This window comes from Cynocephalus volans, chromosome 10 (assembly GCF_027409185.1).
Source record: "Cynocephalus volans isolate mCynVol1 chromosome 10, mCynVol1.pri, whole genome shotgun sequence".
NCBI lineage: Eukaryota > Metazoa > Chordata > Mammalia > Dermoptera > Cynocephalidae > Cynocephalus > Cynocephalus volans.
In genome coordinates, this window is record NC_084469.1 from 50,885,729 (window position 1) to 50,903,474 (window position 17,746).

General features: G+C 41.0%; 1 protein-coding gene across 1 annotated transcript in view; it reads left to right on the plus strand.

Annotated features, from left to right (window-relative positions):
* Window positions 1-13,470, plus strand: part of ZNF541 (zinc finger protein 541) — a 29,640-nt gene extending 16,170 nt beyond the window's left edge. Inside the window, exons 8-15 of the mRNA XM_063113174.1 lie at window positions 2,187-2,250; window positions 2,874-3,016; window positions 3,436-3,539; window positions 4,742-4,817; window positions 5,358-5,446; window positions 12,671-12,811; window positions 13,005-13,186; window positions 13,308-13,470. Coding sequence (XP_062969244.1) covers window positions 2,187-2,250; window positions 2,874-3,016; window positions 3,436-3,539; window positions 4,742-4,817; window positions 5,358-5,446; window positions 12,671-12,811; window positions 13,005-13,186; window positions 13,308-13,470 — 962 coding nt within the window. The remainder of the gene's footprint in view (window positions 1-2,186; window positions 2,251-2,873; window positions 3,017-3,435; window positions 3,540-4,741; window positions 4,818-5,357; window positions 5,447-12,670; window positions 12,812-13,004; window positions 13,187-13,307) is intronic.
* Window positions 13,471-17,746: the final 4,276 nt, after the last annotated feature.

Below are 17,746 nucleotides of genomic sequence, written 5' to 3' on the forward strand. Positions count from 1 at the left end.
TAATTCCTTTCATTGCTTTTTCACTTTTACTTAGGCATTTCTCAGTTTGCTGTGAGACTTACTATATATGTCTTAATTTACCAGATTCTGTTCAGATGTGTACTAACTTAGTTACAGTGAGATATAGAAATATTGCTCCTATCTTACTCCGTCAAACCCATTTTGACATTCTTATTGTTTTTAATATATACATAATATTTATACATATTAGAAACTCAACAATATATTGTCAAATTATTACTTTATATAATTTCGTGTCATGTAAGAAAAGCTGAGAGAATAAAGGATAGCGAGTATTATTTATAGTTTGTTATATTAAACTTCTTGATTACCATTTCTAAATCTCTATTTATTCCTGTGGGTTAGAGTTACCATTGGGTGCTATTTCTTTACTCCAATAGAGCTTTGGTCCTTTGTGCTGTTATTGTCACATATATATTACATTTATATATGTTGTAGGCCTATATTGTTTTATATAGTTGCTCTTTAAGTCAATTAAGAAAAGAGAAGAAATATGCAATTATACCATCTTTTGTAGTTATAGTACCTACTGATTACTTTAACCAGCCCTCTTTTGTGTGGTGGGGGAGAGGGATTTATATTACTATATAACGTAACTTGCTTTCAGCCTCAAGAACTGTTTTAGTATTTCTTCTTTAAAAAATAATGGCTTTAATGAGATATAACTTACATGCCATGCAATTTATCCCTTTAAAGTATATAATTCAATGGTTTCTAGTATGTACACAGCTATGCAACCATCACCACAGTCATTTTTTGGACATTTTTATCACCCCAAACCCCATCCTCATTAGCAGTCACTCCTTTCTCATCCTTTCTGCCCAGCCCTAGGCAACCACTGATCTACCTTCTGTCTCTCTAGATTTGGCTTTTATGGATATTTCATATAAGTGGAATGATACAATATGGTTCGAGGCTTCTTACTCAGTATCATGTTTTCAGATTTCACCCATATTGCAGCATGTATCGCTGCTTTTTCTTTCTACTGGTGAATGATATTCCATCTATATTTATTGTGAGGCAGGTTTGCTAACAATTAATTTTGTCAATTTTTTAAAATCTGGGAATATTTTTACTTCACCTTTATTTTTGAAAATTAATTTGCTGGACATAAGATTCTTGGTTAACAGTTTTTTTACTTTCAGCACTTTGAATTTGTTATCCCACTGCCTTCTGAACACCATTACTTCTGATGAGAAGTCAGCTGTTCATCTTGTTAATGTTCTCTTGTATGTGAGGAGGTTATTTTTACTCATGTTGTTTTTGAGATTTTATTTCTATCTTTGACTCTCAACATTTTGCCTGGGTGTAGATCTCTTTGTGTTTGTCCTACTTGGAGTTCATAGAGCTTCTTGGATGTGTATATTGGTGGTGGTTTCTTTTTTGTTGTTTTGGTTTGGTTTTTCTTTATTTGTTTTCATATTTGGGAAGTTTTCAGACACTATTTCTTTAAGTATTTTTTCTGTTCCTTTCTCCTTTCCTTCTGGTCCTTCCATTACATGTAATTGCTGCACTTAGTAGTGTCCCACATTTCTCTGATGCAATCTTCATTTTTCTTCCTTTTTTCTGTTCCTTAGATTCCATGATCTCTATTGATCTGTCTTCAAGTTTGCTGACATTCTGCTGCCTACTCAAACCTGTTGAGCCTCACTTTGGTTATTGTACTTTTTGACCCCAAAGTTTTCATTTGGTTCTTTTTAAAAATAATTTCTGTCTCAATGATAGTCTCTCTTCAATGAGAAATTCTCATCATACCTCCTTTAGTTCTTTAAGCATAGGAGCTGTGAGGAGAGGGAGCCCCCACCTTGGCCACACCCACCTAGAGTAGAGCCCTCAGGGTGCAGTATCCAATACCAGGACTGGGAGCTGGGTGGGTAAGGGAGAAGGTCATGGCTCCAATGCCACAGACTCTTGTTCTTATTTAGTTGGATTTTCTTGAGTGAATACAATTTGCAGAGACATTTACTTATTGTTTTAATATATATGTACAATTTTCATCAATTTGTTGTTTGCTGAATTCCTTCTTCTGCCTTTTTAGAAGTCATGCCCTCTCCCATAGGATCTTAAAGATCCTGATTCCAGCTGTGTCAACAAAGTCAGGCTGAGGGGCCCTGTGGGTCACTTGCAGTCAGTCTTCTTGAGGCTTTTCACTGTGTGTTTTCTAGATCAAGTAGATGGCTCTTTTGGCATCTGTGTGGTGAAGGATGACACCAAGATCAGCACTGAACCGTGAGTTGGAATAGACTTAAAGCCTGAGGGTCCTTCCAAGTAAGGATTCTTTTATCCCTGTTGGGTTCCAATGTCAGTTTTTCCCAAGGACTCCTTCTTCACAGGGGGATCAGGTGTAGCTGTAGAGGCTTCCTAGGCAAGAAGTGGTAGATTTCTCTGGGTATATGTAGGAAGTTCTCCCAACATTTCTCTGTCCAGACATATGTAGTTGGGCACATGGGCCAGGATGCCCCAAACCTTGGAGATCTAGGTAGCATTGGTGATGGCACAGTGCAAGACTCAAGAGTACCCATGGGATGTGGCTGGACAGACATGGCCATGCATGTAGAAGCATGCCAGGTATCAGCATCTACTTCCCCTGTCTTAGACCCCAAGAGAGGCACGCAAGTCCAGAAATCTGGCAATGAATAAAAACAGAGGAAAGAAGGAAGTATCCTTGGAGACCTTATGAAACACCTAAGTATGTCATTTGGGGTGACAAATACCGAACATGTCTGAGAAATGGCAGAGGGATTCCACAGAGCAGGTTGTGGCCCAAGAGCAGGGCATACAGTGCATCTGTTTTATTTCCCATCTGAGTCACATTTGTATGCCTTGCATGTCTGTTTGTGGCCTCATTTCAGACACATCAATATAGGAAACCGGTTTCAGGCTGAGATCCCAGAGCTCCAGGAGAGATCACTGGCTGGAATTGATGAGCATGTAGCTTCTCTGGTCTGGAAGCCTTGGGGAGATGTGATGACCAACCCAGAGACACAAGATAGAGGTGGCTGAGGCTTCAGGGTCAACTTCCCAAGGCCCCCTTTCTCCTTCCATCTCCAGGGAGTTTCTCCTCCAGGTTCTCACCTGACCAAGAAGCAGTGTCCCTAGGTGGGGTTGGGGGTGGGGGAGAGCTGTCCCTTGGCCCAGGATTACTTCTCTCATGGTGCCTTCTCCCACCCCTACTTCTCCTCTCACATGGTAGCTGGTCAGGCCATTTGGAGCAGATGCAGGGGCAGGGTTTCTGCTCTTTCTGCTTCTCCCTCCCTTTCCTCAGCCTGCCCTTGATCAAGATGTATGAGGGAGAGAAGGTGAAAAGGAGCCCCCTCTCTGTGCTGTCTGGGATGGTTTCCCTCTGGTACCTGCTAACTGCCTTGTGTCTCCTCTTCCTAACACTCCACTGATGCTGCTTGCTTGGAAACATAGTGACTGAGCTCTGCAATGTGGCGTGCTCCAGCGTGATGCCAGGCGGGGGCACTAACCTGGAGCTTGCTCTGCACTGCCTGCATGAAGCCCAGGGCAACGTTCAGGTGAGGCAGAGGAGGGGCAGGGCCTGAAGGGGCCGTGAGAAGCTCCCTCCTCTTCTGGAGCTGGGAATTCTAGGTGTACACTATGTGCCTGCCACCTGCTTGGGTTTTCACAGCTAATGAAAGGTGAAGACAGACCACCCAGCCTTCTCTGCAGTGGCTTTGGGATTGATGTGGTCCTTGTGAACTGACTGTAGGGAAATGCTCATATATGGGCTCAATTAATCAGTTACTTACGTGGAGCAGCAACAGAGCACTGGAGTTCCCCTGAGAGATCTCAGGGGCACTGGGGAAGGGGAGCCCGGTAGACCTGGCTTACGTCCTGACCTAGTCTGGTTTATTTATTGAGCTTTATCTTTTGAGTAAAATCCCAGATACAAAAACCTCTGATGCAACATAAATGCCTCTGCCTATTCCAAGGACCCTCCTCACAATTCTGAGGGTTAGAAAAAAAATAAAAGTTCAACTCTGAGTAGAGTGAGCGGAAGAGACACATTGCCTGGGTTAGGGACCCGAGAGTCATACCTCAGTCTTGCTTTTTATCAAGCTGAGAGGCCATGCCTCGCACGTAGTAGTAGTCAGCACATATTTATTGGGTACCTACTGGTTGTCTGTAATGTTGTAGACACTGGGGTCAGGGGGCTCCATGCTTGGTTTTATGCTCTGCTGTCTGCATTTCAAAATTCTTAACACTTTTTGAACATGGGGCCCTGCAAATTAGCCAGTCCTGACTGGAGTTACATTGGTGATCGAGACAAAATCCCTGCCCTCGTGGAGCTTACATTTTAGGACAGTCAAAACAGGAAATACGTTTTTAAAAATTGTTAGCTAATGATAAGTGCTATGAATAAAATAAAATGGGGCATTGAGCAAGGGCAGTGCTTCTCAAAATGCTGGTCTACAATGGAATACGGAGCGTGTGGCAGAATGAATCTACACATTGTTTCCTTCCTCAAGAAAGTCTTGTTATTAAAAAATAACATCAGCTGCACTCAGCAGTGTGCTTAGTGATGGAGTCGATGTTCCCACAGACAGTTCAGAGGCTGGTGGATGGTCCTGGGACCGACCACTTTGAGTAGCCCTGGGATAGGGAGTGTGACTTTAGGGATGGCTTTTCAGTGTTTTTCAGATGAATGAAAGAATGAAGGTGGTCCTCTGTCTCACTACCCTCCCTCCTGAGTAGCCTGCAATTCCTCTTTTTACAGGTTGCCCTGGAGACTCTCTTACTCAGAGGACCCCAAAAGCCATGGTCTCACCCACTTGCTGACTATCGCTATACAGGTGATTAGAGAAAGGCTGCTGGGATGGTTTTGGCCTGGTTGAGATCCCTGTGCACCAGTCAGATCCAATGGCAAGCTCTACTTCTGCCTCTTGGAGTTGGCTTCAGGGCCTATGCCCACCTTTCCATAAGGGCCTCTCCTCTCCAGGTTGGCTCAGTGGGTGCTGCTTTCTGTTAGTTGGATCCTACCTTCCTCCTTTTCCAGTGGTTCCCTTATGGGCTCTGCCCAGCAGGAGGGGAGATGCTTCTGGTCAGGGAGAGCGGTGGTAGGCTCAGGTTGAGCGGTTGAGCACCTCCTGTCCTGGAGTCAGGCAGCCTGGGACCCCCTTGGCAAGCTATGAAAACCTCAGTTGACGCATCTATAAAGAAGGAATAGTAATGGTTTCTGTCTTCTAGGGATTTTGTGAGGCTTGTATGAGATTAGCATGCAGTTTGTGCTTGGTAATGTCAGCTTTAAATGGGAGGGTGGTCTGCATTTCAGCCATGGCTGTGGTCCCAGAAGGAGAAATGTTCTTACCCCTCTTGGCTGTGTTCTTTGATAGGTTCGGACATCTGGACCCCCATGGAGAAAAGGCTCTTTAAGAAGGCATTCTGTACCCATAAGAAGGATTTTTACTTGATACACAAGATGGTAAGGTGAACATGGGCTAGTGTGGAAAGACCTCTCCTCACACAGCTGAGAGGAGCTGTAGAGCTGAAATCTATGGCCCACCCCCTCGCCTGCCTGCCTGTGGAGACACTCTGTTCATGCTGTAAACAGTTTATAATTTTAAAAAGCCATTGTTGTGAACAACTCCAAATAGTACAGAAATGCATTACGTGATCAAAACAGGGTCCTCCATACCTCTCTCCACAGTCCAACTTCTGATTAATAACTTCTGTTAACTATCTGGATAAGCATTTACAGGCATTTCTCTGTATAGATTTTACATACATGTATGCATGTACTTAGAAAAGGATAAGATCATACTACATATAATATCATCTGCTGCTCTTTTTAAGATTTGATGTACACAAAACTGCACATAATTGAAATACAAGATTTGATAAGTTTTGAATTATTTATAGACCTGTAAAACCATTATCCCCAAAAGTTTCCTCCAGCCCCTTGGTAATTCATCCCCCATGCCACTCCCTGTCTCCAGTCAACCCCTCATCTAGTTTCTATCACTATATATTCATTTGCATCTTCTAGAGTTTTATGTAAATAGGATATTCATACAGCATGTGCTCTGCTTTGTCTAGCATCTTACACTCAGCCTAATTATTTTGAGGTTCGTCTATGTTTTGTTTATTAATTATTCACCCTTTTTTTAACCACTGAATAGTATTCCATTGTATGGATGTACCATAGTTTATTTAATCATTTGTCTGTTGATGGACGTTTGAGTGATTTGCAGTTGTGGGTGATTATAAATAAAGCTATCGTGAACATTTATGTCCAAGTCTTTGTATGGACATGTACTTTGTATTCTGGAGGGCAAATACCTACGAGTGGAATGGCTCGATCATACGGTATGTGTATGTTTAACTTTTTAAGAAACTGTCAAACTGTTTTCCAAATGAGTTAGAACATTTCACATTCTGACCAACAGGACGTGAGATTTCCAGTTGCTCTAAACCTCACTAACACTTTATATGGTCAGTCTTTGCTCATTCTTTTTAATTTCAGCAGTTCTAATGAGTACGTAGTAGTATCTCATTGTATTTCCCTGTTGACTAACGATACTAAGCATCTTTTCATGTGCTTAGTTGCTGTCTGTACCCCTTCTTTGGTAAGGTACTTGTTCAGATCTTTTACCTACGTTTTTGTTGGAGTGTTTTTATTATTGAGTTAGTTATAGGAGTTATTTGTTCTGGACACAACATCTTTATCCAGATATATGCTTTGCAGATATTTTCTCTCAATCTGTGGCTTTTCAGTCTCTTAACAATGTCTTTTGAAGAAAAGTTTTTCATTTTGATGAAGTCTAGTTTATTAATATTTTTTATGGACTGTACTTTTGGGGTTGTATCTAAGAAATCTTTGCCTAATTCAGCCACAAAGACTTTACTGTATGTTTTTTTCTAGATGTTTTATAGTTTTGGGTTTTACAGTTAGATTTATGATTCATTTTGAATTAATTTTTGTAAGTGATGCAAGGTATGAATTGAAATTCATTTTTTCCATGTGGATATTCAGTTGTCCCAGTACCTTTTGTTGAAAAGACCATCTTTTCTCCACTTAATTGCCTGTGTACCTTTGTCAAATATCATTGGCACCATATATGTGTTTATCTGTTTCTGTACTTTCTGTTATGTTCCATTGATTTTTGTATTATTAAGCTAATACCATACTTTATTACTGTAGATTTATTTGTAATGTCTTGAAATCAGATGTTATTTCTTTAACTATTTTTTTCAGAGTTATTTTTCCTATTCTAGATCCTTTGTATTACCCTATCAGTTTTCAAATTAGCTTATCAATTTCTACCAAAAACAGCCTGCTAGGATTTTAGTTGGTACTTCATTGACTCTTTAGATCAATTGGGGAGAATTGACACCTTAACAATATTGAGTTTCTGATCTGTGAACAAGGTCTATCTCTCTATTTAAGTCATATTTAATTTCTTCAGCAGTGTTTTGAAATTTTTATTTTTTATTTTTGGCAGCTGGTATGTAAGGGGATCTGAACCCTTGAAGTTTTTTGTTTGTTTTTTTTTAAAGATGAACAGTAAGGGGATCTTAACCCTCAACTTGGTGTTGTGAGCACCACACTTTCCCAAGTGAGCTAACTGGCCATCCCTATATAGGGATCCAAACCCATGGCCTTGGTGTTATCAGCACCACACTCTCCCAAGTGAGCCATGGGCCGGCTGGCTCCAAACCCTTGAAGTTTTTAGTCTACAGGTTTTACATATCTTTTGTCAAATTTATTCCTAAATATTTCCTATCTTTTGTTGCTGTTACAAGTGGTACTTCTTAAACATTTCAATTTCTGATGGTTTGTTGCTAGTATATAGAGATACAGTACAATTGCTTTTTTGTATTGATCTTGTATTCTGCAAAGGTGCTAAGCTCAATTTTTGTAGCTTTTTTGTAGATTCCATTGGATTTTCTATATAGACAATCATGTCAACTTCACATAAAGACAGTTTTATTTATTCCTTTCCAATATGGACTTTTTCTTGCTTTATTGCATTGTAGAACCTCCAGTATAGTGTTGAGTAGAAATGGTGAGAGAGGACATCCCTGTCTTATTCATGATTTTAAAGGGGAAATAATGTAGTCTTTTACCCCTCAGTATGTTAGCTGTGGGTTTTCTGTAAATGTCATTTTTCAGTTCCTCTTTTCTTCTGTTCCTACTTTGCTGAGAATTTATATCAGGAATAGCTGTTAGATTGTATCAAAGCCTTCTTCTGCATCTGTCAAGATTCTCACATGGTGGTTCTTTTTTAGTTTAGTATGGCAAATTATATTGATTTTTGATTGTCAAACCAACCTTGCATTTCTGGGATGAGCTTTCCTTGATCATGATATATTTTCCTTTTTATATATTATTGGATTCTATTTGCTAAAACTTTGTTAGAATTTTTCACCTGTTGGTCTGTAGTTTTCTTTCCTTGTAATAGCTTTGTCTGGCTTTGGTATCAGGGTAATGCTGACCTCATAGAATGAGTTGAGAAGTATTCCCTCATCTTCAGTTTTTTGAAAGAGTTTATTTCAGTTGGTTTTATGTTGTCCTCAAGTATTTGATAGAGAAGCCATCTGGGCTTGGGATTTTCTTTTTGTGAAGGTTTTGAACTAGAAATTCACTTTATTCCATAGATATAGAGCTAATCAGGTTGTCAGTGTCTTCTGGAGTGAGATGTGATCATTTTTGTCTTTCAGGGAATTTGTACATTTCATCTAAGTTAGCATAAAGTTGTTCATAATATTCTTATATTATTCTTACAGTATCTGTAGATCTATAGTGATGCCACCACTCTCATTCCTGATATTGGTAACTTGTATCTTTTTATTTTGTTTATTTATTTTTTTTAGAAAGATGACCGGTAAGGGGAGCTTAACCCTTGACTTGGTGTTGTCAGCACCACACTCTCCCAAGTGAGCCACAGGCCGGTCCTGCATCTTTTTATTCTGATTGATCTAGTTAGAGGTTTATCAATTTTATTGATTTTTCTCAAGGAACCAGCTTTAGGTTTTGTTGATTTTTCTAATTAATTCATTTCTGCTTCTGCTATTTATTATTTCCTTTCTTCTGCTTGCATTGGGTTTCATTTGTTCTTTTTCTAGTTTCTTAAGGTGAAAGCTGAAGAAATTCAATTGAGACCTTTCTTCTTCCCTAATATAGGTGTTTATTGCTGTAATTTCCCCTCAGAGTACTACTCTGACAAATTTTGGCATGTCAGATTTTTATTTTTATTCAGTTCAAAATACTTTCTCATTTCTGTTTTGATTTCCTTTTTGACTTGAGTTATTTAGAAGTGTATCATTCAGTCTCCAAATATTTGAGGATTTTCTGGAGCTCTTCTGTTATTGATTTCTCATTTAATGTCATTGTGGTCAAAGAAATACTTTGTGTGACTTGAATCTTTTTAAATTTATTGACTCTTGTTTGTGATGCAGGACATAGTCTACATATTGATAAATTTTCTGAGTACACTGAAAGAAAGTGTATTCTGCTGTTGTTAGCTGGAGCTTTATAAATGTCAATTAATTCAAGATGGTTGATAGTGTGGTTCAGGTCTTTTTTACCTTGATTGATTTTCCATTTACTTGTTCTATCAGTGATTGAGAATGGACATTAAATCTTTGACTATAATTGTGGTTCTATTTTTCCTGGCAATTTTATCAGTTTTTGCCTCATGTATCTGGAAGTTCTGATTTAGATGCATAAACATTTAGGATTATTTTGTCTTCTTGATTAATTAACACTTTTATCATTATGAAATGACCTTTTTTTTTTTTTTTTTTTTTTAAAGATAACTGGTAAGGGGATCTTAACCCTTGACTTGATGTTGTCAGCACCAGGCTCTCCCAAGTGAGCAAACCAGACATCCCAATATAGGGATCCAAACCCATGGCCTTGGTGTTATCAGCACCACACTCTCCTAAGTGAGCCACAGGCTGGCCCATGAAATGACCTTTTTTAATCCTCAGTATTATTCTTAGCTCAAAAATCTACTTTTTCGATTAGTAGTAGCATGATATATCTTTTTCCATCCTCTTACTTTTAACCTTTTTATGTTTTTATATTTAAAGTTTATTCTTATAGGTAGCATGTAGTTGGGTATTGCTTTTTTATTCCATATGAAAAATATTGCCTTTTAATTGGGGTGTTTAGACCATTTACATTTAATGTGATTATTGAGATGGTTAAGTTTAAGTCTGTCACCTTGCTGTTTGTTTTTTATTTGGCTTATCTGTTCTTTCCCCCTTTCCACTTTTTCTTTCTTCTTTTGGTTAATGTAATAATTTTTAGAACTCTATTTTATCTCCTTTTTTGGGTAGATTTTTTTTAAATTTAAATTTAATTTTATTTTATTTTGGATAGATTTTTTTGTTTTATTATTTTCATGGTTGTTTTAGGCTTTATAGTTTTGTCTGTAACTTAGCGATTTACCTTTGAGCAACTTCACAGCACTTCATGTGTAAAATGAAAACCTTACAGTAATGTGCTTCCATTTCTTCCCTCCTGGCCTTCATATTATCATTGTCATACATTTTATTTTACATACGTTATAAACTCCCTAATATGTTGTTATTATTTTTGTTTAAATAGTCAGATATTTTTAGAGAGATTTAAATAATAAGTCTTATATATTTCCCAATGTAGTTATCCTTTTTATTGCTCTTCATTCCCTTGTGTAGATCTGTATATCCATCTAGTATCATGTTCCAGAAGGAAATAAAATGAAAATCCTTTAAAATATCTTGTAGTGCAGGTCTGCTAGTAATGAATTCTTCCAGCTTTTGAACATCTAAAAAAGTCTTTATTTCTAAAAGATATTTTGCTAGGTATAGAATTCTAGCTTGATCTTTTTTGGGTGGGTTTTTTTTTTTTTGGGGGGGGGCCATTAATTTAAAGCTGTTGCTCCACTATCTTGCTTTTTTTGCTTCCAACAAGAAATCTAGTGCTTTGCTTATCTTTGCTCCTCTGTACATGTCTGTGTGCTTGGCTGGCTTGTTTTTAGGAATTTCTCCTTATCATTGGTTTGATTATGATGTGCTTTGGTGTAGTTTTCTTCATATTTTCTTATGTTTGGGTTTGTTGAGTTTCTTAGATCTGTGAGTTTATAGTTTTTTAAAATTCGGAAAAATTTCTGCCATTATTTCTTCAAATATTTCTTCTATTCCTCCCTTCTCCTTTGAGGACTTCAATTACATATATATTAGGCTGTTTGAACTTGCCCCACAGCTCATTTATGTTCTTTTAATTTTTATTGATTCTTTTTCCTCTGTGTGTTTCATTTTGGATAGTTTCTATTGCTGTATTTTCTTCTGTGATGTCTAATCTGCCATTAACCCCTGTAGTATATTTTGCATCCCAGACATTGTAGCTTTCATCTTTAGACGTTCTATTTGGGTCTTTTTATATATATTTGCCTTGTCTTTACTTGACTTTTTGAACATATATTAAACAGTTATAATAACTTTTAGTGTCCTTCCCTGCTAATTCTAACATCTGTGTCTGTTCTGATTCTTCACCTAGCGTTGGGTGGTCTCCTCAGATACATGTGTTGGTCAGTGCTTTTTTGAATAATTAGGGGGAACTCTCTCCACATCTCTGGAGTTTTTCTTTGTGCAACCCTCTTGCTTCTTTCATACTTTGTCCTATGGACTCTAGCCACCTTGGTCTGCTGAGGTACTCTGCTCTGTCTCAGCTTGGGAAATCTGCTGGGCTCTGCCTAGATTCCCCCTTCCTGGGATGAGACATGGAAAACTCAAGGTAGTCAGCTGGGACAGTGGTAGTTTGTTTTCTGTCAGAGTTCACTATCCTTTGTCATCTGATACCAAGTGTCTTGCCAGCCATTCATTGTATGTTTTGACTACTTCTTCTCATTGTTTTGGGTGGGAGGGTAAATCTGGTTCCTGTTGCTCTATCTTGTTCAGAAGCAGAAGTCCAACTTCTTCTATTTCGTCTTCTTTTTTCTTTTTTAACTTAGTCATGTTTCTTAGGCAAAGGATGTACTGTTTTGACTCCCAGTTTGTGAATACACCCAAAGCTGAAAAAAAAATTTGTGTGGGGAAAGTATTTTCTGGAATGAGCTCAGTAGCCAACTTAATTTCTTCAGAAGTTTTCTATCTAGAGCTGATAAACATTTCCATTTTGTTTTTAGAGAAGTTATTTTTAAATGGATCCTTTCTCAGTGGAGGGAAGAGCAAATGGTGGGGCCTGAATGCCCTAGGTTCAAACTGTGCCCTCAAAACTTCCCCCTCCCCTAGTTAGGGGCACTTCTCCTGCCATAGAGGCTTTGCCTGGCTGTTGTAATGGCTGTATGATATCCTACCATATGAGGGCATTCAGTTTTAATTACTCCCAGTGATAAACATATGACTGTTAGCATGATGTTGCACTGAGCCTCCTTGTATGTGTACCTTCGTGTGCATCTTCCTATAGGGAAGAATTCCTGGGCTGGGATTGCTGCTCACAGTGGGCCAGACTTAGATGTTGGTGGCTACTGTATGACTTCACTTTGAACCCCTTCATTACCTGGGATGACTTTGTGATCCTCTGCCCTAGTAGCGACAGCCAAAGGAGAGAGGTGTTTTGGAAGGGCTTTCCAAAAATGGTGACTGGTCCAGTGGGGAGGATGACACTCGTAGGGCCTCTGAGGTGCTGCCCCAGCCTGCTTATGTTTTCTTTCCCTAGATCCAGACAAAGACTGTAGCCCAGTGTGTTGAGTATTACTACGTCTGGAAAAAAATGATCAAGTTTGACTGCGGCCGAGCCCCAGGGCTAGAAAAGAGGGTCAAGAGAGAGCCAGATGAAGTAGACAGGACAGAGGAAAAGGTAGAGGATCCAAGGGGGAGGTGTCTGTAGTTCATTCCTGATCCAGGTGTCCACTCCCCATCCAAGTCGGAGGGTTGGGAGAGGTGTTCCTGAGGGAAGAGTTACCATGCAGAGTACAAGGGTGTCCTTGCATCATGTCTCCCTTAGAAGGGTGGAAGGTCAGCCTCTTATGTCAGTTTTGTCCCCTCTGCAGGTCACTTGCAGCCCTCGGGAGAGACCCAGCCACCGTCCAACTCCCGAGTTAAAGATAAAGGCCAAGAGTTACAGGAGGGAGTCCATCCTCAACTCCAGCCCAAATGCAGCCCCCAAGCGGACCCCTGAGCTGCCAGGGAGTGTGGAGAGTCAAGGCGTTTTTCCATGCAGAGAGTGTGAGAGGTACTCAGTCCTTTCCTGGAAATGCTGGCCCCCACCTCTGGCCTCAGCCCCCATGGTCCCATCCTTAGGGTGACCTCCCTCCCTCCCTGCTCTGAACCCATGTCCTCTGGCGACTCCTCAGGGTGTTTGACAAGATCAAGAGTCGAAATGCCCACATGAAGCGGCACCGCCTTCAGGACCACGTGGAGCCCATCGTCAGGGTGAAATGGCCAGTGAAGCCCTTCCACGTGAAGGAGGAGGAGGAGGAGGAGCTGGGAGCTGACACTGGCTCCCTGCAGTGGTGATTCTGGGTGGCGGCAAGTCTAGAGGGGGCTCTCCAGCCCTGTTACACCTACCTCCCTTTGGCCTCTCTAGGGTATTTGGGGGACACCTCTCTGCCTCCCTCACTCTCCCTGTCCCCCATTGGCCAGCCCCACTAGCAAACATGGCAGGCATTCAGCCACAAATAGGCAGGAGAAACACAGGTATTGGACAACTATGAAGTCCCTGTCAGGTGGTGCCAGAGGCTCCATTCTTGTTAAGTTAATGGTCTCTCCCCTTTTTTCAATTCCACTTCTAGAGCAGGGAAGGAAAGATCTGGGTAGCTCTTAAATCTTAGCCTCAGTTGTGGGGTTTGGTTACATTTGTTAGTTAAGGCCAAGACATAGAGAATCAGTGGGAAAATACCTTGAGATCTCCAACATGTTGGGGCCCCCTTCCCTGGGGCAGGGGGTCTCTCTGCATTCTAGAATTCAGTCCCTAGTCTTGCAATGACTTGTACATTGTTAGGTGTTTTTTGTTTTTTGTTTTTTCTTTTGTATGTGTCTACTTGTAAATCTTATTAAATTGGGTTCTTGAGCAGCTGTCTTCTGACTTCCCTGCCTGTTGATCCAATAAAGGCTTTTGAGCCCCAGCCACTTGCTAAGACCATGAAGATGAGTAAGCTGAGTGCCTGCCTTGGAGGAGCTGGGGGCCTTGTGGAGAAGTTGGGCATTTTTTTTTTTTTTTTTTTTAAAGATGACCGGTAAGGGGATCTTAACCCTTGCCTTGGTGTTTTCAGCACCACACTTTCCCAAGTGAGCTAACCAGACATCCCTATATATAGGGATCTGAACCTGTGGCCTTGGTGTTATCAGCACCACACTCTCCCAAGTGAGCCACGAGCCGGCCCCCAGAAGTTGGGCATATTAATTCATACATTCATTCAGCAAACATTTATTATGCTCCTACTATAGTATGTACCAGATATTGCCAATCCATGTAGCAGGGATACAGTGAAGCAAGAGAGACAAGCCCCTTTCATCATGGAGCTTACATTTTAGGAGTGGAAGGTAGCAGTAATAAATAAGTGAATAGGTGATTTTAGATCATGATAGTAGGTATGCTTTTGGCAATAAGTAATAGAAGAATCAACATAGTTTTAAGCAACCATGACATTTGGTGTTTCCGGTGGCTCAGCAGTGACAGTGTCCAGCATCAGTATCTAGGCTGCTGCGGAGGCAAAAATAACCTCCTCTCGCATCAACATCCAAACCTGCAGAGGGGGCAGAAAAGAGAGCACAGCGCTCCCTTCCTTGTGTCCATTTTTAAGGGTGAGGAAATCCCAGCAGACAGCCCCTAATGGCTCATGGGCCAGGACAGTGCTCATTTCTAAACTGATTCCTTGCAGCAGGAAGGGAAGTGACCACAGTTATCCTGGGCCCCTCAATATTTGTCTCCAGGACTGTAGAAAACCGATGTATTCCTTCAAGTTTGTTGCCACCTGAACAAAACTGGAATTCCCTCAGCCAGAAGAAGAGGAAACAAATGGCTACTGGGTGGCAGACCAGTGTGTCTGCCACAAAGTGACATGAAGAAGATAAAATGGCCAAGTCCTAGGGAGTGACCAGGGTGGTGTGTGTTGGACAGCCAGAGGAGAGGCCAAGATCTGGATCCCAGGCTGAGGTGTGGCAAAGCACACACTCTGCTGTGGGAAACTAGCAGAGGGTGTTAAGTAGAGATGTGACATCTGATGTGCCTTTTTAAAAAAACTATGGTTGCTGTATGGAGATTGTAGAGGGCAAGATTGGAAGCTCAGAGAGTAAATAGAGGGCTCCAAAGTAAGATGACAGTGGCCTGGGCTAGGGTAGCAGTTAACAGGGACAGAAAGGCAGGGATTAGGGGTGAATTTTAGAAGTATACTCCACAGACTTGTTGATGGGTCTCACTTCTTGGGGAGGTGATAAGATTAAGGCTGGCATGGTGGGTTTGGGGCCTGATCAACTGAATCGATGTCATTAAGTCAGATGGGGAAGAGGGAAACAGGACTGATTGCCCTGCAGTGTGATCATGTCTATAATAGTGTGTGCTGTGTTCTGAGGGACTGGTAGGGGGTCAGAGTACATGGTAGTGTCAGAAGGTTTCACAGAGGGGTCTCATATCAGCTAAGTCTTAAAGATTGGGAGGGGTGAGGAGTAGAGGTGGAAATTGAGTTTGAAGCAGTCTGGGCACTGTGGTGAAGGGAAAGGGCTCAGGCATCAGGTGAACCTGAATTTGCATCCTGGCCCCTCTTCCTTCATTGTGACCTAGGGCAAGTCACGTTCCCTGTTTGAGCCTCAGTTTTCTCACTCTGTAAAATGGGATTTAAAATGTCTCCCCCATTCCCCACCATGTATCTGTGAAATGAGAAAATATAAATTAAGTACTTGGCAGGGTGTGCCATATGAACTGAACAGCTACTATTTAATGAGCATTCATGCTATTGCTAATATCATTTGGGTCCCACCCTAAATAACAAATTTGAGAGCTCTGGAAATAAGACTGGTTTAAAAGGTTGGGGAGGTGGTATATTAATTATCTTTTGCTGTATAACAAATTACCCTGAAACTTAATAGCTTAAAACAAATGGAAGCTTTCATAATAGTGCTGACAGACATAGAACCGAAACTGCTTGTGGTAATCCAGACTCACCCCACCCGATCTGTGGTCAGGAGGCAGTGGCAGCCACAAGCGGGTGGCCCAGGAAAGTCTGTTTAGTGTACTAAGAGAGTTGAGTGAAGGTGTCTTTACCTTACCCTGTTCGGTGAAACTCCACCGCAGATAACAGCGTTTTCTCAAATGGTGGTCCCCAGATTATCTGCACCCTAGTCATCAGGGGTTCTGTAAAAAAAAAAAAAAAAAAAAAAAAATGCAGATTCCTATTCTCTGCCACAGACTTTCAGAATTGGAATCATTGGTGGTGTGCCCTGGAACCTGATTTTATTTTTAAAAGCCTTTTATGATAGCTTTAGATTTATAGGAAAAGTGTGAAGATAGTACAAAAAATTCCCATATATCTCCACACCCAGTTTTACCTATTATTAACATCTTACATTGGTATGGCACATTTGTTAATGAACCAATAGCAGTACAGTATTAACTAAAGTTCATACTTCATTTAGATTTCCTTAGTTTTTACCTACTGTCCTTCTGATCCAGGATCGCACCCAGGATGCCACATTACATTTAGTAGGTATGTCTCCTTAGGCTATGGCAGTTTCACAGGCTTTCCCTGTTTTGAAGACTTGACACTTTTGAGGAGTACTGGTCAAGTATTTCAGAGAATGTGCCTCAACTGGATTTATCTAATGTTTTCCTCATGATTAGACTGGAAGACCACAGAGGTACAGTGCCATTTTAACCACATGTTATTAAGGTTATGTACCATCAACATGACTTATCATTGTTGATGTTAACCACAATCACCTGGCTGACAATGTCAGATTTCTCCACTGTAAACTTCATCCCCTTCCCTTACTGTATTCTTTGGAAGGAAGTCACTATGCACTGTCCACACTTAAGGTGTGGGAAGTTATGCTCCACCTTTTTGAGGGCAGAGTGTCTACGTAAATTATTTGAAATTCTTCTGCACAGACTATTTGTCTATTCTCCCCCATTTATGTATTTGCTCAATATATATTTGTTCTTTTATATCGATATGGGCTCATGGATAGTTTATACTTTGGGTTATAATCCAGTGCTCTTTCCAGCTACTTTTTATGAAACCGGAGTTAGAGAACCTCTGTTCTAAATTTTGTTTCTGGTCTTTGAAGGGTTTTTTTTGTTTTGTTTTCGTTTTTGAGGCTGGCCGGCATAGGGATCGAACCCTGGACCTTTTGGAAGCAGCACCACACTCAAACCAACTGACCGGCCAGCCCTGAAGTATTTCACTAGCCTCCCAAACCAGTTTCAGCATCCGTCAGCAGAGGGCGGAAGACAAAGCAGATGAGTCTCCTTTTTGCCTCAATGGCTTTTCTAATCGAAGAAAGACGCGTGATCAGGCGCCGAGGCGGAACTAAATTCTGAGCAGGAGAACTGTCAAACCCGGGGGTGGGCGGGGAGCTGTCACGTGAGGGTCAGCTGTCAGCTGACTAATGCTCAAGTTCCGCAGTGAGGGGCGGACCCGAGTAGAGGGCTGCTGCTGATTGGTGGAGAAAAATCCAGTGGTAGCGCTTTGGGGCGGGTGCTTGGTGGTGGTGACTACAATTGGCTTATGCAGAGTCACGTGGGTGTGTCGCACCGAGCTCTTGGAAGAGTTGGGTAGCGTACGCTAGTGTATGCGCT